Raw genomic sequence first — 19,932 nt, forward strand, 5'->3', positions numbered from 1 at the left:
CCCAGGACAGGCCCTCAGCTTCCGAAAGCTGTTACTATGGAGACAGACTAACAGATTGTACAGGCTATCCTCAGGAGGGGTGAGAGAGGGGTAGGGGACTGGGGGCAGCTGGACCCTGCCTGGCAGGGAGAGGGTGCTGGTGGTAAGGGGGCGTCTTCTGCCTGGGGGCTTTCGGCCCTGACCTTTCTGGGGAAGTTTTCACTGTGTGTGTGTATATTGAGGAGGAAGAGGCTACTTCTGGGGAGGAGGGTGCAGAAAATGGCCTGTGGTGGTGGGGAACGCCTCTAGGCCTCTGGGCAGGGTTCAGCAAACTTCCAGGCCAGACTGCCCTCCTCAAACTGCACTACAGCTGCCCAGGCAGCCCGATGTGGGTTAGGAAGTATTGCAGGTTCTGGTCCAGCTCCACCGCTGAGGACGGGGCTCTGTGGCCTTGGGCTCAGGGCCGTCTCGGTGCCCGCCCCAGTGTAAGCCCCTGACACCTTGGCCTTCTCCCCACCCTAGTTCTCTCTTTACTCACCATCCCCACCCCCACCTCCTTCTGAGACATCCCGTCTCATGAGGCCCTTAAGTGCATGGGCTTCGGAAATAGATGGGTTCAAACCCCAGGCCTGCTACTTACTAGCTCTGTGACCTTAGGCAGTGAGTGCACTTAACCTCTTTAGGCCTCAGTGTTTCCAACTGCAAAGTGGGTTTTGTAATAGCGTCCGCCTCCCAGTCTTTGGAGGAGAAATTAAATTATCTCTGTAACCCCTTAGCTAGCACAGCGCCTGGGACATGGTGGGAGTTCAGTAAACCGGAAGCGCCTGTAACGGCTATCACTGCCCTCTCTGAGCTCATTGTTTCTGCATCCAGGCAGCAGACGAGTGGGTCTGATCACTGGGCTGCGTTGCTTGGCTGGTGGGCACAGTGGGAGGTTCACCTGCAGGGAACTGGGGTCTGGAACAGGCCTGCTGGACATGGGGCCTCAGGTGTGATGCCGAACCTTCAGGACTTGGCTGGACTGACCTTCAGAAAAGCAACATGTGCTCAGCCCCTTCTGAGTCCTACCGAACGTCAGAATTGGATGGAAAACATCTGTCTCTCCTTCCATAGTACAGAAGGGGAAACTGAGGTCCAGAAAGGGGCAGGGAGTGGCAGAGCCCAGTTTTCCCCCTAGCCAGGCTGGTGGTCAGTGACGTGCCTCCCCCAGAGGCCCAGGAGGCCCAGCTAGGGGCTGGATTGGGGAGGCGGGGCCCAGCCTTTGCCTCCAGGTCCCTGTTGCCCTCTTGGCCCTGGCCACCCCAGGGTGCGTTAACAAATCTGGGGAGGCCCCGTGCTTTTCTCCCCAGTTTCTCTCCACTACCTCCCCACCACCACATCCTGCACATTGGGTCAGTTTTCCTCCTCTTTGGACCTTTGCCCTATTCGTTGTTTTTTTTAAAAAAAAAAAATGTATTTGAAGTAGGGCAATGAAGACTTGAGCTGGGAGGCAGGAGGCTGGTGGAGCAGCTGAGATGGTGTAACAGGAACCTGCTCGAACGAGCAGCGGCTGGGTTTCCTCATACCCTGGGAAGTCTGAAAGTGGTACCCAAGGCCTCCCCATTCCCTCACTCTGCCGCCCTTGCAGGCAGCTTTGGTCCCCATGAATCATTGCCCCATGGTCATGCACTGCTGCCCCAGCTCCTGCTTCATGCCCCTGTCCCAGGCAGGAAGAGAAGGGCGAAGTGTCTGTGCCAGCTGGGCTCGTCGCTTTAACGTGTGACAATTTTGACTCACATCTCAGCAGCCAAAACAGGGTTCAAATCACAGGGCTGACTCTAGCTGCAAGGGAGGCTGGGAAGCTGAATATTTCAAACCAGGCACATGGCTGCCCCCCCAGTACGATGGGATTCTTTTTATGGAAGCCTGGAGCTTTGGGTAGGCAATTAGCAGCCCACCTCAGGGAGCCTTGGCTCTGTGACCACGGCAAGGCTTTCCCCAGGGCATGTGAGCACATACGGCATCTCGGTGTGGCTCCCAAGTGACCTCATCCTGAGGGATGACACGGGGCTTGGCCAGGAGAATGCACACCCACCCCCTACACACATCTGCCCCTCGTCCATGTACCTTCGTGGCAGCCCTACTTTTGCCCCCTCTGTGCCTCAGTTCCAATTATGGTGATGTTACCTTTTTGGGGGGTCATATTCCGTATCACCACCTTGCTATTATAAATAATTTCCTTTTACTCAATTCACTTATGAGGGTTGATGAACATTTAAATAGGAAATTTTATAATACCACAGTAGTCTCTGCCGCATTAGCATTATTTACCATAAAGAGAAGACACGGTCCAAATAAATAGATGAGAAGGCAAGCAATGCAAGTAAGTTCGGGCTACCCTCTCTTGCCTGACGGTGCTTCTCAGCCTGCGGCCTGCCTATCTGTGTTAAAGGGAGATCAGGGAGTGCTAGAAAGGTGTGTGTTACAGACATGTCGGCACCAGGCAGAGACTTCTTCCTTGATGGAAAGGAAGTTCAAGGGAGATGTGCTTCTCCTCTCTGTGATCTAAACCACCAGAAACCACCACCCAGGGACACAGGTGGTCTTGGTGGTCCCTTCCTGGTTGGAAGACAGCCGTGCTGAGTGCGTTTATCCCTCCTGCAGAGGCTCCATCTCTCGGCAGCCAGAGGCACGCCAGGATGGAGGTCCTGGAGGAGAAAGTGGAGGAGGAGGAGGCAGCCGAGCAGGAGGCAGCAGCGGAGCAGGAGGCAGCAGTGGAGAAGGCGGAGAGAGGCGAGAAGGTGATGCAGCCGCAGGAGGTGCAGAGGAAGGAAACCATCCTGACACCGGAGATGCTCAGAGATCTGGAGAAGAAGCTGTTGGGTGTTGAGATCGCCGTCCCGGAGAAGCCCTTGTGAGTGTTGGGGTGCGGGCTTCAGGCCCAGAAGCCCCGGAGAAGGCTGAGCAGGGCCGGGCAAAGCAGGAGCAGGGCAGGGTGATGGCACCCGGGCAAGGAGGCCGGACCGAGGCATAGAGAGGGGCTGTTAAGAGTGAGGGCTCTGCTTTCAGACTACTAGGCCAAATCCCCACTGTGCTGTGTGACTCTGGGCAAATCACTCAGCCTCTCTGTGCCTCAGTTCCCTCATCTGTTTAAAAGGGCAGATGCTAATAATGATACTTCCCTCCTAGGCAATTGTGAGGACAGAGCCCCTGGCAGCTAAGGTGGATTGAGGGCTCCCTGCATCCAGGCCGAGCCTCACACAATCCAATTAATGCCACCCCTCTTACGGGCACAGGATCGTTACCAAGGACACTATCGACATCTCCAAGCTGCCTCACTCCTACCAAAGCAACACGCCCGAGGAGGAGCACCTGCTGCAAGTGGCCGACAACTTCTCCTGCCAGTACAGCCACCTGTGCCCGGACCGCGTGCCCCTCTTCCTGTACCCGCTGAATGAGTGCCAAGTGCCGGTAAGGCCAGGTTGTGGAGGGCCGGGCAGGGGGCTCGATGGCAGAGGGTAGAGGGAGGTGGGCCCACGCATAGCCCTGACCTGGGCCAGAGCCTGTAGGTAAGAGCAAAGACATGAGACAGAATGATGAGATGGGCCCCAGGACTCAAGCCCTGGACTCCTTCTTTCCAGCCCTGTGACCCAGGGCACCTCCCTGAGTCTCTCTGGGCCTCAGTTTCTCCATCTGAAGATGGAATAGCAGAGGATGAATCCAAAGGCTGTACAAGGGCTGCCCAGGGGCTGGCAGAGACCCACAGATGGCTTTATTTGGCCCACATGGTGCTTTCTAACCTACATGTTAGCTGCCAGCATCTGAGGCTCAGCAATTCCCATGCCAATCCCTATTCCCCTCTTTTCTCACCTGGTAACCCCAGGCCTGCAGCAGGCAGCAGGGCCGGCACCAGGGCTACCCTTCCGGTAGGGCTGTGTGAGATCTGGTGTTGGTGGGGCCTTCCTTGGAGGCCAGGCCCCCAGGCCCTAGGTGGAAGAGCAGCCCCTGAAGGGCCCTAGTAGCTGAGGTCCCCCTGCACTGGGTGGTGGCCCACAGCCAGACAGACCCAGCTCTGCTGCTGACTGTGAACCTGAGACTGTGAACGCACTTCCCAGTGCCTCAGTTTCCTCCTTTGTCAATGGGACCAGCCTCACAGGGTTGGGGGGATCAGGGAGGTGAAGCCGGGTCTGGGGGCACTCAGGGGGGCAGTCAGTGGTGATGATGGGGAGGCACTGACTCAGCACCTGGGGACAGTGCAGCTTCTCCTGGATCTGGGCTGAAAGGGCTTCGGGGAATTCCTTTCTCCAACTCCCAAGGCACTGGGGAGGAGCCCAAAGCCCAGAGAGGCCTAGAGAACACTCCCTGACCCCCAGCCAGAAGTCTCTGGCTTCCTGGGAATGCCACGCTCTCCAGCCAGACGGAATGTCCTCCCGGGCCTTCGGTGTCTCCCCTGCAGAAGTTCGTGAGCACAACCATCCGGCCCACACTGATGCCCTACCCCGAGCTCTACAACTGGGACGGCTGCGCCCAGTTTGTTGCAGACTTCCTCTCCATGGAGCCCCTGGCCGACCCCCTCAAGCCTGTAAGTGCCATCTGGGCTGCATCCCTAGGCCCATGAGGCCTAGGATGGGGAGCCAGGCAAGTCTGGAGAAAGCGGCTCTGCCCATGAGTCTGTTTGAGGAGGGTGGGGGAAGAGGCCCAGGGAGAGGCTGCCACACAGCAAGCCTGGTCTTCTGGCTCCCACCTCCTTGCCTCCTCTGCCTCTTTCTGCCTTCAAGGTTTTCCTTTCACGACTGCAGGAAGTAGGGAAAGGGAAGAGTGGGCTTCTGACCAGCTCACTCAGCTTCTCATTGATAAAGGAGGGAAGGAGGGAGAAAGGGATAGGTCTGCAGTGAAGGGTAGGGTGGGGGAGGAGGTAAGGGGACTTTGGAATAAAATCACAGAATTTCCCATCAGAGAGCATCAGGCCACAGGCTTCTACAGTCCACGGGGTCTCCCCCTCAGGAAGCCCACAGCCCCTGAAAATTGTAGGCAAATGTGGATGGCTGTTTCTGGTCACGGGGGGTTGGTGGTTTTCCTCCCATTCGTAGCAGGCTCCCCCGACCCCAACCAAGGTGAGGAGCCCCGCTGGGGTCCAGCCTGTGTGGGCACTAGTGCCCCGCCCTGGCACGTGGGGAGGGCAGGCCAGGGGCAGCGGGCCCCGTGGCGCTGACCACCCACTATGGCCAGCCCTCGCACCTGTACTCGTCGACCACGGTGCTCACGTACCAGAAAGGCAACTGCTTCGACTTCAGCACGCTGCTCTGCTCCTTGCTCATCGGCTCTGGCTACGACGCCTACTGCGTCAACGGCTATGGCTCGAAGGACCTGTGCCTCATGGACCTGACCCGGGAGCTGTGTCCGCTCACCATAAAGCCCAAGGAGGTAGGCGGGGCTCCACACATACCGCCCTTAAAGCTGCATGACCCCGTAGCTCCTCCCCACGCTCCCGCCACAGGAACGCAGCTCCATCTCCACGGAGTTTGTATTTCCAACCACCGGTGATTTCTCTGACCACAGCATCTCAACACACATGGCCCAGGTCCCCACCCCGGCTGTCCCTCTCCCCTGGTTGTAACTCATTTTCAGCTCCTGAGTGCCCCATGGGCTAAATTTTGCGAAAGTCACCTGGCTCATACCTTAAGTCAGACTTCCAAATTCACCCTGCACACTTGATAAAAGTCCATCCTGCCATTTTTGTCTGAGGAAGAAACGGACGCAGGGACAGACATTTAGTTCTGTCATCTTCCCCCCCCTCCCAGGTGAAAAGGCTCCTTTTAACAGCAAAAAAAAAAAGTCACCCGCCCTTTAGCAGGTGGTGGGTGTGTTTCTCTGTCTGTTGGCTGAGACACCATAATGGCCAGAGGCTGCTGCGAACACATGAAACACTCTTAAGTGAATTTCATTTTAGGAGCCAGGAAAGCATCCCTTTGCCTTTGGAAAAGAGCCACACTACAGGCAGAAAATGCTTCCCATGAGCTGGGTTGCTCCCAAAACTCTGTGATCAGGGTCAAGCACTTGTGGGTGTCTGCAGCTCAGGGCTGAGGACCCAGGCGCCTGGGCACCCAGCGTGACACAGCATGTACCCGTGTTACCCCTGGGTGAGACCTGGGGGCCCCGGGTGGTGCTCTGGAGGAGGGAGGCACCAGGGGAGAGTCCTGCTGTCTCAGGCCCACCTCCTCAAGGAAGACGGAATCTTCCATCATCGCTTTTGGCTCCAAACGCCTATGAGCTCGCACTCGGGCCTCTTTTCTCAGTCAAAATTTTAATTATTAAAATGATACCAATGCTAACAAAGACGGAGAACTCTGCAGTGTATAAGCTGCCGGCATGCCCCTTGACGTGGTTGTCCCTCAGGACGATGCTGTGCGGTAGGCACTGCCACTCGATTTTCCACGTTTTCCAGGGTCACACGGCTGGTGAATGGAGGCCCAGGGACTGGGGCGTGGTCAGCGGACTCTAAACCATGGACATCTGCTATTTCTCCCTCCTAACTGTCCCAAGCCCACTTGTGTGGTGGTTTTTCCTGGATTTTTTTCTTGCCACCAAGTGCTCTCTCTCTCTCTCACACACTTTCTTCTCCTTCTTTCCTTGCCCAGCAAACTCTTACTTTACGTCAACATATGAAACCCCCCCAATGCCAAAATCTGGACAATCTGACTCCCAACCGTTTACCCTGTTCTCCAGGCTGTGGCCAGTGTGGGCGGTGGGGGTGAAGAAGAGAAAAGCATGTCCCCCGAGCGCCGGCCCTGGTGGGCACCCTCCTCCATGGGCATTTTCCTGTCTTTATTCTTAGAACAAGCCCGGGAGAAGGTTCTAATTAGTGTCACTCCAATTTTCAGATGAGTCTGAGGTTAGGGGAATGGGAGGGCTTACCCAAGGTCTCCAGGAGAAGCCTGACCTCCTGGCCTGATGGGGGGTGATTCGTGACTGCTGATCTTCTTCTCTCCTTGGGTAACAGGCACTCTGGGAGAAGGAAGCGGCACCCCCTAAGAAGTATGCTGTCAGACCCCCCCGGGACCTGACCAGCAGGTTTGAGCAGGAGCAGGAGAGGAAGAAGCAGGAAAAGATCAAGGCCGAGGAGGAGAAGCGGCAGAGGGAGGAAGAGGAGCGCCTGCAGGTTGGCCCGCTGCCTTCCGCCCTCAGCCCCTGAGCTCAGCTGTTGAGGAGGGGTTTTGAGGAACAGGAAAGAGACACAGGTCACAGAAGAAATGTGTTGATGAACCCCCAGGTCCAAATCATCTCTTCCACCTTTCAATTGTCCCCACCCCTACCTGGCCAGGCAGAAGCCTCCCACGGGTGGTCAGTTAGCTTCTGGTAGTAGATTTCTCAGGTCAGAGCTCTGCTGCCTGGGGCAATCCCTGTGGGGCAGTTCTGGTGGCCTCCTCATTCCAGACTCTGTCACTGAAGCCCTACCCACATACACTCTCCCAACCATCCTCCCAGCTCTTCTTCCAACGCCCATCCTCCCAGCTCTCCACCCATCCATCCTCCCACCCATCCACCCATCCATCCTCCCATCCATCTATCCTCTCACCCATCCATCCTCCCACCCATCCATCCTTCCATCCATCCATCCTCCCATCCATCCATCCTCTCACCCATCCATCCATCCTCCCACCCATCCATCCTCCCATCTCTCCATCCATCTATCCATCTCTCTTACCCAGCTACACTGCCATCCTCCCTTTTACTCTCTTTTCCTCCCTCCCTTCTTTTCTTCCCTTCTATGTGGTATTTACCGAGCATCTCCTCTGGTTCAGGCACTAGGGATACAATAAACATGATGCAGTCACCCATCTCCCAGAGGGAGGCAGACAAGGAAGCCGCATGGTGTCCCAAATATGTTTCTTTGGATAAAATCTCACCCAGACCAACTAAATCCCAGCGACCCTAGAGTCCCAGAGGGCCCAGTTAATAAACCCCTGACTGAGCCAGTCCCTCCCATTCCATCAATAAGAAAATGGGCTCAGAGGTGGGGTGATGTTCTCTGGGTCACGCAGCCAGCCAAAGATAGGTACAGTCTGGATGAGAACTCAGCTCCCCTGCCCACTCCCCAGCCCCAGGGAGCTGTTTGGGCACCTGGCTCCCCCCACCCCTTCCCACCCATGTGGCCCGTGGTCACTCACCTTCTCTGTGCAGGAGTCGAAGAATGAGAACACCGACCCCCTGCACGGCCTGCGGGTGCACTCCTGGGTGCTGGTGCTGTCGGGGAAGCGCGAGGTGCCCGAGAGCTTTTTCATCGACCCGTTCACGGCCCGCAGCTACAGCCCCCAGGACGACCACTTCCTGGGCATCGAGAGCCTCTGGAACCACAAGAACTACTGGGTCAACATGCAGGACTGTTGGAACTGCTGCAAGGTGCCGGGCAGGGGCCTGTGTGGGCGTGGTGGTCACAGGCGGGGGACAGCGAGCGGGCTGTGGGGAGAGGTGGCCACCAGGCCATGAGGGCTTCAGACTTTCGCCGTAGCCGAGTCTCCACTGCCTATCCCTTTGCCCACGAAAATCATTCTGATGTGATTATTGTCTCTCTTTTGATTTGTGTATCCTGTACAATGTGGATTGCGAGTTTGTATGAGTAACTCTTTAAAAACGTTGTCGTGAAATGCAGCCTACGTGGCAGCAAAGTGCACTTGTCCTAAGTGTACTGCCCGATGGACTTCCGTACATGTACACATGAAAACTCAGAGCCGCTTACATAAGTTGAAAACACACACGCACGTTTGCGGGAAGGTCCGAACTGGGCACGGGGTGGCTTCCAGGGCATGTGGGCAGTGTTCTGTTTCTTGATCTGGGCGCAGGAAACCAAGGCATGTCCCATTTATAGAAGCTCACTGAGCCGTCCACAAACCAAAAGAGAGGCAGGCTCCAGGTTCCGAGTCCTGTGCCCTTTCGTTTTTTTCCAAGCTCCTCCATTTCCAACTGGGCCAGCTTCCCCAAGGCATGCCCCGGGCCCTTTGGCCCCTCTTCCAAAGTGGCCCTGTCCGCGGCGCTGCTGTTGCCACCGTGGGAGATGGGCAGGGTTGATCCAGCATAAGTCACTTCGCGTGTAAGTCAGGTGTCCCGAGTGGAGAAACATCTGCCTTCATGGCAGGAGGAACCCCCATGCCCCCCGGGGCCTCCCTTAGCCTCTGAGTCCAGGGTTGCTCAGCCCTCACCAACCTCACAGGGTGGTGGGAAATGACACTTAGTAGGTGCTCACAACAGTCAGTCCCTGGCCACTGAATACATGTGAGCCAGTGTCGCCCTAATTTTATAGAAAGAACAGCTCCCACACCACACAGACGGGGCAGAGCAGAGGCTACCCTCCCCCAGGGCCCAGGCTCCAGTGCTATTGAGAGGCTGTGACAGTCCTCCTTTGCCCCTTTTCCAGGCCAAAGAGCCTGTCTTCTGCCTCCGCTCACAGCATTCCTTAGACTAATGCCAGACAAAGGGAATTTATGGTGGGAATAACAGAAGTTATGAGATGGAAGGGTGGCCTGGGGGGAACGTAAGGCCAGTGGGGCAGTACTGCGTCACCAAGTGAGGGCACGGAGAAAGGGCCCATGACCCCGGCAGTCACTTTGACTGCCAAGTGAGCGGGGAAGTGGCTCCTTTGTTCCTTCATGGAACTTGAAAGGGCACTGAGAGCAGAGAGCAGTGACAAGGCCCCACACGGAGACAGCGAGACCCCCCACACTCACAGGACACAGTGCTATCCGTTCAGTTATGTTTCTCCTATAGAAATAGAAATTTAAGCAGCAAGGCACCCCAGCTGCAGCTTACTACTTACAAAAGTGACAGAAGGGAGGATGTGATTGAAAAAAATATATCTGTATAATCTGGTTCCTCTCCACTGAGGCTGGACTATCTGCAGTCACTGTCCCAGCTAGGAGCAGCCCTGTCTCTCCCTCCTTTCCACCCCACACCCTCTCCTCTCCCCCACCTCCCACTGGAGTAGTGAGACGCTCAGGAGCCCTCCAGGACTCAGATACGATGGTGAGGACTGGGATAGGCTGGCTTCAGGACAGCTTCATGTTGAACCCCCTTGTGGGAAGCTGTTCTTAAGCCTTTGCCCCCTCTGAGACACTGATTCTGGGGACAGTGTGACACCCCAAGGAGGTAGACTGGGAAATGGGGAGCTCCCCATCTGCTGGGAGTTATCTGGCAGGTGAACCTGGGCTCAGGTGGGCTGGATGGCAAGACGACCCATGCCAAACAAGAGAAAACCCATCTGCCCTTCTGCACAATCGCCCACGTCCCTGCCCAGTTCCCTTCTCCCTGGCGGAACCAACACCTCGACGGGGCCTTTTCTCAACCTGCCAGCTCTGCCTCCTATAAAATCTCACTGGCTTGCACTTGCTCTGAGCACTGCCTGGCACAACCCCAGACAGTGCAGGGTGGCCCCGCGCCCAGACCTGTCCCGGGCCGGAGTTTCCAAGCCTTCCACAGAGGGCAACAGTGGGACATCTTCCCAGGGAGACTGAGCCACAGAAAGGGCGTTCCAGCCCCACCCCAGGGTCTCCGTGTCCCTGTTGAAATGAGGAGGGTGGGTGGGCATGGACGCACCAGAGGCTGCCAGTCTGACCTGTGGCCCAGGTCCCTTCTCCACCCTGGGAGCAGCTGTTTCCCACCAGCCTGTGGGGCAGGAGCAGGGCGTGGTGGCTGTGGGGTGCACTGAGTCGAGCCTCTCCCCCATCAGGACTTAACCTTTGATCTGGGAGACCCTGTGAAGTGGGAGTACCTGCTTTTGGGGACCGATAAGCCTCACCTGTCCGTGGTTGAGGAAGAAGATGACAACCTGAACGACGACGATGACATAGAAAATCTGGTGAGTCTCATCCACTCGTGGGGCTTCACACCCTGTCTGGCTTCTGGCCAGATTCTGGACAGCCTGACAACTGTCCCCGCTAGCATGTATGCATATGGGAGGGGACAGTCCAGATGGAGCAAGTATAGATTCCTCAAAGCAGAAGGAGCAAGACTAGGTCCTCATTTTATAAATGGGCAAACTGAGGCCCAGAGAAGTCGAACAACCTGCCCAGAACCTCCCACAGCAGGGCAGGGGAGGGCTGGGACTTGCATTCAGCTCTCCTGCCCGCCCGCCCCCCACATCCGTCCTGTTCAGAGAGTGTGCCCCTTGGAGCAGGGTGCTACCACCCTCTCCGCAGGCCCAGGGAGCCCCAGAGCTGGTCGTTCCTCACCTCCAGGCCTCCTGCATAGCCACTGTGATCTCCTCCAAGCACTTGTAGGCCTTTCTTGTGCCTCCTCTTAGCCCTTCCAGAGGTCACTGACCTGGGGCCTTCCCCAGGTCGGCAGCATCTCTTCTCTGATCTACCAGGCAGGTCTGTAGGAGGCCCTGGGTGTGCAGGTCAGGGGCCCAGAGGCCACAGGTATTGGCTGTGACGCCTTGGGCAAACTTCCTAATCACAGGAAGCTCCAGTGCCCTCATCTGTGTGTACAACAGCGGAGCAGAGCCAATCACAGTTACAGAACCAACAATAGGTGTATTCACTCACTGGCAGCCGCCCCAACGAAGCACCGCAGGCTAGCGGGGCTTGAACAACAGAAATGCATTTTCTTACAGTCCTGGAGGCTGGAAGTCCAAGACCAAAGTGTCGGCAGGGCTGGTTTCTTCCGAGGCCTCTCTCCTCGGCTTGTAGATGGCTGTCTTCTCCCCGTGTCTTCACGTGGTCACCCACCATGTGTCCACGTCCTAATGTCCTCCTCTTTCAGGGCACCAGTCATACTGGAGTGGAGCCCACCCAAATGACCCCATTTTAACTGAATTACCTCTTTAAAGATCCTTTCTCCAAATATTCTCCCATTCTGAGGTCCTGGGGGAATTTTGGGAGACACAGTTCAGCCCATAGCACTAGGTAACACTCCTATGGCCTTACTAAGTGCCCGCAGGTAGGTGCTTAACCTGGATTAACTTGTCTAAATCTTCACGACCCCAAGGGGAGGCGGGGACTAGTATTATCATCCATGATTATCATCATCCCGTTTTACAGTTAGAAAGACTTACACCCAGAGAGGTGGAGTAAGGTAGCCAGAGCCACACAGCCAGGAAGTGACAGAGCAGGGATTGGGAGCCGGGGTTTGGCAGTCTGGCCCGTAGTCTGGGTTCTCATGGGTGGCTCCTTTCTACCTGCTGGGACTGCTTAAGGATGAAGGTTGTGTGATGCGCCTGCCTGGGAATTTGTATTGAGCGTTTTCAGTGTCCTCGCCTCTGCTACTAAAGAAGGTAAATCCCAGTGCACAGGCGCCCCCTGCTGGCCACAAGGGCCCAACTAGAAGAGCAGGTGGCAGAGGTCTGAGCAGTAACCACGTCTTGGGTCATTCCAGGCCAGGTCAGAACTGCCCGGGATTTCTGGCTCCCTGGAGAGCTGACAAGCTACACTAGCTTGGCTTTGGTTGGGGTGGGGGGTGGGGTGTCAAGGCAGAGGCTCTGCCTGTAACTTCTGACCAGAACCAGCCCACCCCTCTCCCCCCTCTCCCAACAGGGCAAGGAGGACGAGGATAAGCACTTCGACATGCCGCACTCGTGGGTGGAGCAGCTTGAGATCTCCCCAGAAGGCATGCACATGTTGTGTTCACTCCCCTCCCCAGGCCCTGGGTTCCTGGGACAGTCTGCGGCAGCAGCGAGGCAGGGGCCGCCCGTGGAGGCCGTCCTGGCCCCTCATTCCCACCCCTCCTGCTTCCTGCTGGCCCCTCCTCACCCTTCCTCCCCATCACACACACTCAGCTCTGCCATTGAGGGCCTGACACCGGTCTGGCGTACAGGAGGGGGCTCAGTTAACTCAGTTGGGGTGATGATGGAGTGTGGGAGGTGATGGAGGACTGAGGACCAGGACACAGTCATCCCCCTCCCTGGCCCCACCCTGCCAGGAGGAGGCTGGGCACAGTACCCAGGTAGCACAGGGGAGGGAAGGGGCGAGACCAAGGAAGGGCAGCAGACAAAGCAGAGGGACAGGGATGCTTGTGCCCCATGCCAACATCTGCTGGCTGCTGAGGATCCCGTCTGGGAGTGCTAGACCCACAGGGACGGTATAGGCCATCGGCTAATCCAACAGAGTGGGAAGGGCCAGAGAAGGGGTCATGAGGACCCAGGGGAGGAGCACCCAGCCCAACCCTGAGTTGGGGGCTAGGGGATGGGTGGGGAGAAAGGGCTTCCAGGAGGAGGGGTCATCTGAGCTGAGCTGTGGAGCATCAGAAGGAGTCAGGTTAGGGCAGGAGGGGTGGCCTGGCAGCGAGTGTGTGGAATGCCAGGGTGCGGCTCTTCCGGTCGAGCTCAAGTCTGAGAGCTCCTCTTGGGCAAGGGCCACCGCTATTGTCCATTGTCCTCTGCCCCCCTGGAGCAGGCTCGGGGCCTTCAGGAGCTTAGCAGACAGCTCCGTGGGCAGTGGCCAGGCGAGTGGCTTAGTGGGGTTGGCCTCCCCTCCCCTGGTCTGGGGAGGGCCCTCACCCCAGCCCACTCTGTGTCTGCAGTGTTCGAGACCCGCTGCCCAAATGGGAAGAAGGTGATACAGTACAAGATGGCCAAGCTGGAAAAGTGGGCCCCATACCTCAATAGCAACGGCCTCGTGTGCCGCCTCAGCACCTACGGGGACTCGGAGTGTAAGGGGGGCAGCCCAGGAGCGGGGAGCCAGTCCCCCAACATGCTGTGCGATGTTGGGCACGTCCCTGATGCTCCTTCGGTGTGAGTGTGGGCCCTGCTGGCCGCTGTGTGCTGGGAACGGTGGGACGGAGGCCAGGGAAGCTGGCCTCACTGCAGCCAGCCTCCGCCTGCCCCGCAGGCACCAAGACTTTGGAGGTGAAGGAGTGGTACCAGAATCGGGAGGACATGCTAGAACTGAGGCACACAAACAAGGTCACAGGCCTGATCATCGACTACTTCAAGCCGGGCCACCCCCAGGCTCTGCGTGGTAAGTGGATCCCATCGCTGGGCCAGCGAGGGACCCTGGTGGCGCCTTACACACCCTTTAGCGCAGCCTCCGTGTGGCTGGCGCATAGTGGGAAGAACCAGCATCCGGTTACCAACAGGGTTCTTTGGGTGGCAAACAACAGAAACCACCCTGCCTTCCTGTGTGAACCAGATGTGAGGTCACAGGGAGCTCAGAAAACACAAGGAAACATGACAAGCGACCCTCCAGGAAAGTGAAAGCCTGGGCCACCGGCCGATTCTGTGGTTGGGATTATACCGTGGGGGCCATGCTTACAGAGGGGTCAGGATGCTGAGCAATAAAACCAGCAAATGCATCGACAAGGGCGATCGATGCAGAGGGCGGAGGGTGTGGAAGTGGTGGACATGACTTTGAGCCGTAGGAAGGGAGGGAAGCCCATGTCTTAGGAAAGAATCAACAGCCATAACCAAGAAGCCACAGAAGGAAATGTAGGGTCAATATACCATCTTAAAAAAAAATCAAGAAAGGTCAACCTCACTTGATGGCTGAAATAAAAATAAATAAAACTACATCACTAAGGGACCATCTTACCACCCTCATGTCATCAAAGATGAAAAGATGGTCCGGCAGGGAGTGAGCCAGTGCGCGAAGCAGCCAGCAGTTGCCCAGTTGCTGGCGGCAGCACAGCAAATGGGCACAACTTTTCGGGAGGCAGTTGGGCAAAATAATCAATACCAGCCTTAAAATATTTATGCTGTGACCAGCAGTTCAACGGCTGAGAATTTGTCTGAGCAAATCATTTTTCCCCTCCCGGGCAAGAATTTTTTTTAAATGCATGATATGCAGATATTCATCATAGCGTTGTTTTTAATAAGAAAAAGTTTGGAAACAGCATAACTACCCAGCAGTGGGGGCTGGGCTTCAGACCTAAGGCGCATCCATGAGCGGTCGCTGGTGTGCCTTCTCCTCAGGGGTCTGGGCCCAGGGCTCATGGTGCTGACCCAGCCGCCTCCCCGCCCCCCCCCCCCCCCCACCGCAGTGCACTCCTACACCTCCATGCAACCTGAGATGGACCGAGTCATGGAGTTCTACGAGACGGTCCGTGTGGACGGCCTGATAAAGCGGGAGGAGACGCCCAGGACAATGACCGAATACTATCAAGGACGGCCTGACTTCCTCTCCTACCGCCTTGTCAATTTTGGGCCCAGGGTCAAGAAGATAACTCTGAACAGCGTAGAATCAAATCCCCGGCCCATGCTGGTAAGTGCCTACTGGGCCCCCGGGGACAGAGTGCCTGCCAGCTCTGGCAGGCTGGTTACCCAGGATGCCGACAGCCCAACTCTGGAACAGCGTCTTTCCCGAACGACCTTTCCCATTGGTGCCCTTAGCCACTAAGTCAGGGAAGTATTACTTCCTTATTGTTATAAAAAGTATACACTCAGACTAAACATTGAGACTATATGGGAAAATATGACTATATGGAAAATATAAAATATAGATAGAAAAAAATGTAGAAAAAAAAAGTAAAAAGTATCTCAGAATGGCATCTCTCAGATATAACTACAAAATACTGTATAGATTTGGTTTTGAGAGTCTCTTCTAACTTAATTGAAATGTGCATGTAGGTTCATCCCTGCATCACCCACTTAACATTAAATTGTGCATTTTTCTCCATATCATTGCAAATTATTTGACAACTGAGTTTTATGGCTGCATACAAAAAACCCAAAAAGCTCTTCCTAGCACTAAGGGACATCTAGTGATAAAGAAGGCTGTCTGGATAGGTAGTGAGCTCCCTGTTTCTAGAGGCGAGCAAGCGGAGTCTTGTGGAGGGAGCTAGAGAAAGAATCAGCACCACTCAGGGCTGGAGTGGCTTGGCACTGAGAACCACTGTCGAACACCCAAATGACTCTAGACCCCAGTATCCCCGAGTGTCCCTTGCTCCCACCCTCAGGACCCACGCAGAGATTTTCTTTCCCACCGCCCATCCTATGCATGTTCTGACCCCGCCCCCAGAAAATCACAGAGAGGTTCTTCCGCAATCCCGCGAAGCCTGCGGATGAGGACGTGGCGGAGCGCGTGTTTCTGATCTTGGAGGAGCGCATCCAGCTGCGCTACCACTGCCGCGAGAACCACATCACGGCCTCCAAGCGCGAGTTCCTGCGGCGTACTGAGGTGGACAGCAAGGGCAACAAGATCATCATGACGCCAGACATGTGTAACAGCTTTGAGGTGGGCCTGGGGGCCATGGCCGGCGGGGTCAGGCCGGGTGGGTGAGGGCAAGGAACTGGGGCCCTGTGCCCGGGCCCAGCAGCGTGGCAGGACTGCGGTGGAAATTCTGGGTTCCCAGCCTGCATGTTCATCTCTGACCTGTGAGAAAATCAAGAGCTCCCATCCGGAGGCCCTTCTCTTTGCAGCTCTTCTGAGAACCCTCGCCTTTGCACCAAGAAAGACAGCCCAGTAGGCAGAGAGACTACTCTGCCTCGTTCCTACCCTCAGAGCCCTGGGCAGAGCGAACCTCAGATTCCCAGACCAACACTGGAGGAGAGGATCCTCTCACCCCCACGGGGCTGGCTTTCCTCCTTCAAACCCTTGCTCTCCGGCACATCCTTTTAAGTCTCTAGTTCCTCTTCTAGTATGATCTGTGTTTTTATAGATGAGGAAACTGAGGCCCAGAGAGGTTAAGCAACTTGCTTAGGGTCACACAGCTGGAAAATGGCAGGGGGAGATTTCACCCTGAGAGGGCTGGCTCCGGAGCCCATCCCAGCCCCCTGCCATTGCTGCCTCTCTGTGTCGCGGTCGTGGCTGTTCCAGGTGGAACCCTCCGAGCACACCAAGAAGCTTCTCTACCAATACGAGACTATGATGCAACTGAAGAAAGAGGAGAAGTTATGCCGACATCAGGCCTGGGAGTCGGAGCTGGAGGTGGGGTCCCGTGGGAGAGTGGGCAGGTAGGAGGTGGCGGGGGGGGGGGGGGGCCTTAACTATGCCCTCCCCCACTTTCCAATTGAGGTGCTGGAGATCCTGAAGCTTCGAGAGGAAGAGGAGGAGGCACACACACTGACCATCTCCATCTATGACACAAAGCGCAATGAGAAGAGCAAGGAGTACCGGGAGGCCAGGGTGGGCCTCGCTCCCTGACCCAGGCCCTGGCCCTGGTGGGAGAAAATGGTCAGGATTCTGCTGGGAAGGCCTGTAGAGGGGGAGAAGTTACTGACACCATCGTGGTTATCCTTGCCGCTGAGCTGACCACTTCTACGCGCCATCCCAGAGAGCACTCAGGAGCCAGGCCAGGTGTCCCCCACCTCCAGGGGCTGTGGCCAAGCCACGGCCTCTACTTCACTGGGAAAGGATGACAGTCATGCACCCACCGCCACCTGTGGCTCCCCCCGAGGTCAAGACCTGGCCCCAGAAAGCCACCTCTGGCCACTGGCCCAGTTCTCCATCCCCTACAGCACAGGGTGTTCAGGTTACACCCTCAGGTTGCAAGGCCCAGTTTGGTTTCAACACCAGCTTCTAAATCATCAACCAAGGAGAGATTTCTAAAAATAGTTTGAGGTTGGAGAAGCAGGACAGGGCATCAGATGACTGGTTCTCAGACTCCCAGGGATGGACATCAGCCCCCACACCTGCAACGCCCCCGGCCTGTGTCTGCCAGCACAACATAAGGCTCCAGGGTGAAGGGGAAAAAGGGAGAGACTGACTGGCCGTTTTTGATTTCACATCGCTCGTAACAACCACGTATTACCATTTACTGAGCAAGCACCTACTGAGCGTTAGGTGTGTGCTGACGCTTGGGTAGAGAGACATCAATTCATGGAAGACAGAGTTGGCTGTTGCCAATAACCACAGGCACAAGACAGCACACAGCCCCCCTCTGAGACCTTAGTCCCAGAGGCACTGAGCACAGGGATCTGGATTTGAGGCCCAGTTTTGTGAGGTCTTGTGTTGATACAGAGCTGGCCAGGAGGTCTCTGCAGCCCCTGCTGGTCCAGGTGACTGCCACCCCACCTCTACAGGAGCGAGTCATACACGAGGAGCATTTGCAGCAGGTGGAGGCCCAGCTGGACTACCTGGCCCCATTCCTGGCACAGCTGCCCCCAGGAGAGAAGCTGACACGCTGGCAAGCCATTCACGTCAAGGAGGAGTGCCTCAGTGACTACAAGCAACGGCTCATTGACAAGGCCAACCTTATCCAGGCCCGTTTCGAGAAGGTATGACCAAGGCCTAGGCAGAGGACCTTAGCATCCTCATCTTGAACGTGGGCCCAGGGCTGGTTGCCCATTATGTCATAGACTTGTGAGGGACTAATTGCGTGGAGTTTCCAAATGACCAAGTTGTCCTTCCTTACTCTCGTTCATTGGCTGGAAGAGTGGATGAAAGCATGGGTGATGGACAAATAGGAGGATGGATGGATGGGTAGGCGGAGGCATGGGTAAATGAATGAGCGGGTGGGTAGTTGAATAGATGGGTGGAAGGATGGATGGGATGAGGGATAGGTAGATGAATGAATGGATGGTTGGATAAATGGGTGGATGGATGGTGCATTGTTACAACTCCTAGTGCTGGATGCATTTCTGTTGGTTGGAAGTATACCACGCAGTTCCCATGTATGATCTCATTTAATCTTCACAAAGAGCTCCTGGTGGTGTGGTGGTAGAGCGTGTATACAATGACCTTCATTTGGAAGATAAAAAATTCGAAGCTCTGAAAATGTAATTTGTTCAGAGCCACATGGCTGTCTCAGCCCTGAACCCTGCTCTGACCTCATGGACACGATATCCCTCTAAATACAACTCCAATGGCTCCCACTCAAGACATTTCTTGGCCATGCCTCTGTTCCTTTGGCTTCTGTGGGTGGGGGTAACAGAGGCAACCCTCATCGGCTGCCTGGTGACCAGGGGGTCAGCCTACAGCCTGGGTGAGGGTCAGCGCTCATCAAACCTCCTGCTCTCTCCTCCCCATGCCTGCAGGAGACCCAGGAGCTGCAGAAGAAGCAGCAGTGGTACCAGGAGAACCAGGTGACCTTGACGGCTGAGGATGAAGACTTGTACTTGAGTTACTGCTCTCAGGCCATGTTCCGCATCCGCATCCTGGAACAGCGGCTCAATCGGTAAGGGGCAGGGGAGCCCAAGGGAATCCAGCAAGAGGTAGGAGCACCAGCTTTGTCACCTCTCACCAGCTCTCACTTCCTCTGATATCAGACACAAGGAGCTGGCCCCCCTGAAGTACATGGCTCTGGAGGAAAAGCTCTGCAAGGACCCACGCCTGGCGGAGCTCCTGAAAGCCTTTGTTTGATGCCCAGCCTGGGCCTCAGCCTAAGCTGCCCAAAAAAGAGAACTCCCCCACAGCCCAGTCCCTGTGTTTCAGAAGCCCAGCCTCACCGCCACGCCTCCCCTGCAGCCCTGCTCGTTCCTGCTTCTCATGATTTTCCTGTAAATAAACATACTTTGATTTGCAATTTATACCTCTAGTTTCCTAAGCTCCAGCACCACCAGCCTTTCTCTCCTTCCCTTCTTTATCTGTAGCCTAGGACCACCCTCCTCCACCCACCTTGGCCACCTTCCTCATTGACTTCCTGTCCTTCCCCTGCATTGCAGTGCTGAGCCTTTGCTGCAGCTCTGCAGATAGTCTCAAGAATTATCCAGCCTAAAACGTCAATAATGCTCAGGTTGAGAAACCCTGCGCAGGCTCAGCGGAAATGAGTGAAGTATAACCACGTTGGATTTCTCAAAAACAGTATCAAAGCTTCCAGATACAAAAAAGTATGTACTGCGTGATCCCATTTCTATAATGAACGACAACAAAAGGCAAGATTCAGGTGGGGTGGAGCGGTGGGGAGAAAATGCAGACAAATGTAATTGAACAGCAATAAAAAAAATGTTTAATTAAAAAAAAATCATCAATGGTCTTAGAAGTCGGGATAGTGGCCACTCTTGGAGATGAGGGTTAGTGAACGGAAGGGAATGCTGAGGGCACTTCTGGGGTGTCGGTAATCCTCTTCTTGGCCTGAGTATGTTCAGATCGTGAAAATTCGCCCACCTCGTAC

The 19,932-nt window shown here is 55.8% G+C and overlaps 2 protein-coding genes across 3 annotated transcripts in view; one reads left to right on the forward strand and one right to left on the reverse strand.

The window, feature by feature from the left end:
* The window catches only part of CIAPIN1 (cytokine induced apoptosis inhibitor 1), a 249,534-nt gene that overhangs the window by 190,837 nt on the left and 38,765 nt on the right, over positions 1-19,932 (reverse strand). The window lies entirely within an intron of this gene.
* On the forward strand, positions 45-19,740 carry DRC7 (dynein regulatory complex subunit 7). 2 transcript variants are annotated; one of them, XM_045188364.3, is made up of 18 exons: positions 45-79; positions 2,623-2,872; positions 3,255-3,429; positions 4,415-4,540; positions 5,188-5,382; positions 6,959-7,117; positions 8,140-8,358; positions 10,679-10,807; positions 12,483-12,555; positions 13,468-13,596; positions 13,776-13,904; positions 14,923-15,143; positions 15,900-16,115; positions 16,698-16,808; positions 16,896-17,006; positions 17,903-18,097; positions 18,857-18,996; positions 19,088-19,739. In XM_045188364.3, the coding sequence occupies exons 2-18, from the start codon at positions 2,658-2,660 to the stop codon at positions 19,179-19,181; spliced, it is 2,637 nt and encodes an 878-aa protein (XP_045044299.2). In that variant the 5' UTR covers positions 45-79; positions 2,623-2,657; the 3' UTR covers positions 19,182-19,739. The 2 variants fall into 2 exon arrangements, with proteins under 2 accessions (XP_045044299.2, XP_053770524.1); XM_053914549.2 differs by lacking the exon at positions 16,896-17,006 and having other exon boundaries at positions 19,088-19,740.

The sequence above is a fragment of the Desmodus rotundus genome, chromosome 12 (assembly GCF_022682495.2).
Source record: "Desmodus rotundus isolate HL8 chromosome 12, HLdesRot8A.1, whole genome shotgun sequence".
Classification (NCBI taxonomy): domain Eukaryota; kingdom Metazoa; phylum Chordata; class Mammalia; order Chiroptera; family Phyllostomidae; genus Desmodus; species Desmodus rotundus.

Coding starts and splice junctions, on each gene's coding strand:
- DRC7 (XM_045188364.3), top strand. CDS start 2,658: ATGGAGGTCCTGGAGGAGAAAGTGGAGGAGGAGGAGGCAGCCGAGCAG. Junction 2,873..3,254: donor GCCGTCCCGGAGAAGCCCTT/GTGAGTGTTGGG, acceptor TTACGGGCACAG/GATCGTTACCAAGGACACTA. Junction 7,118..8,139: donor AGGAAGAGGAGCGCCTGCAG/GTTGGCCCGCTG, acceptor TTCTCTGTGCAG/GAGTCGAAGAATGAGAACAC.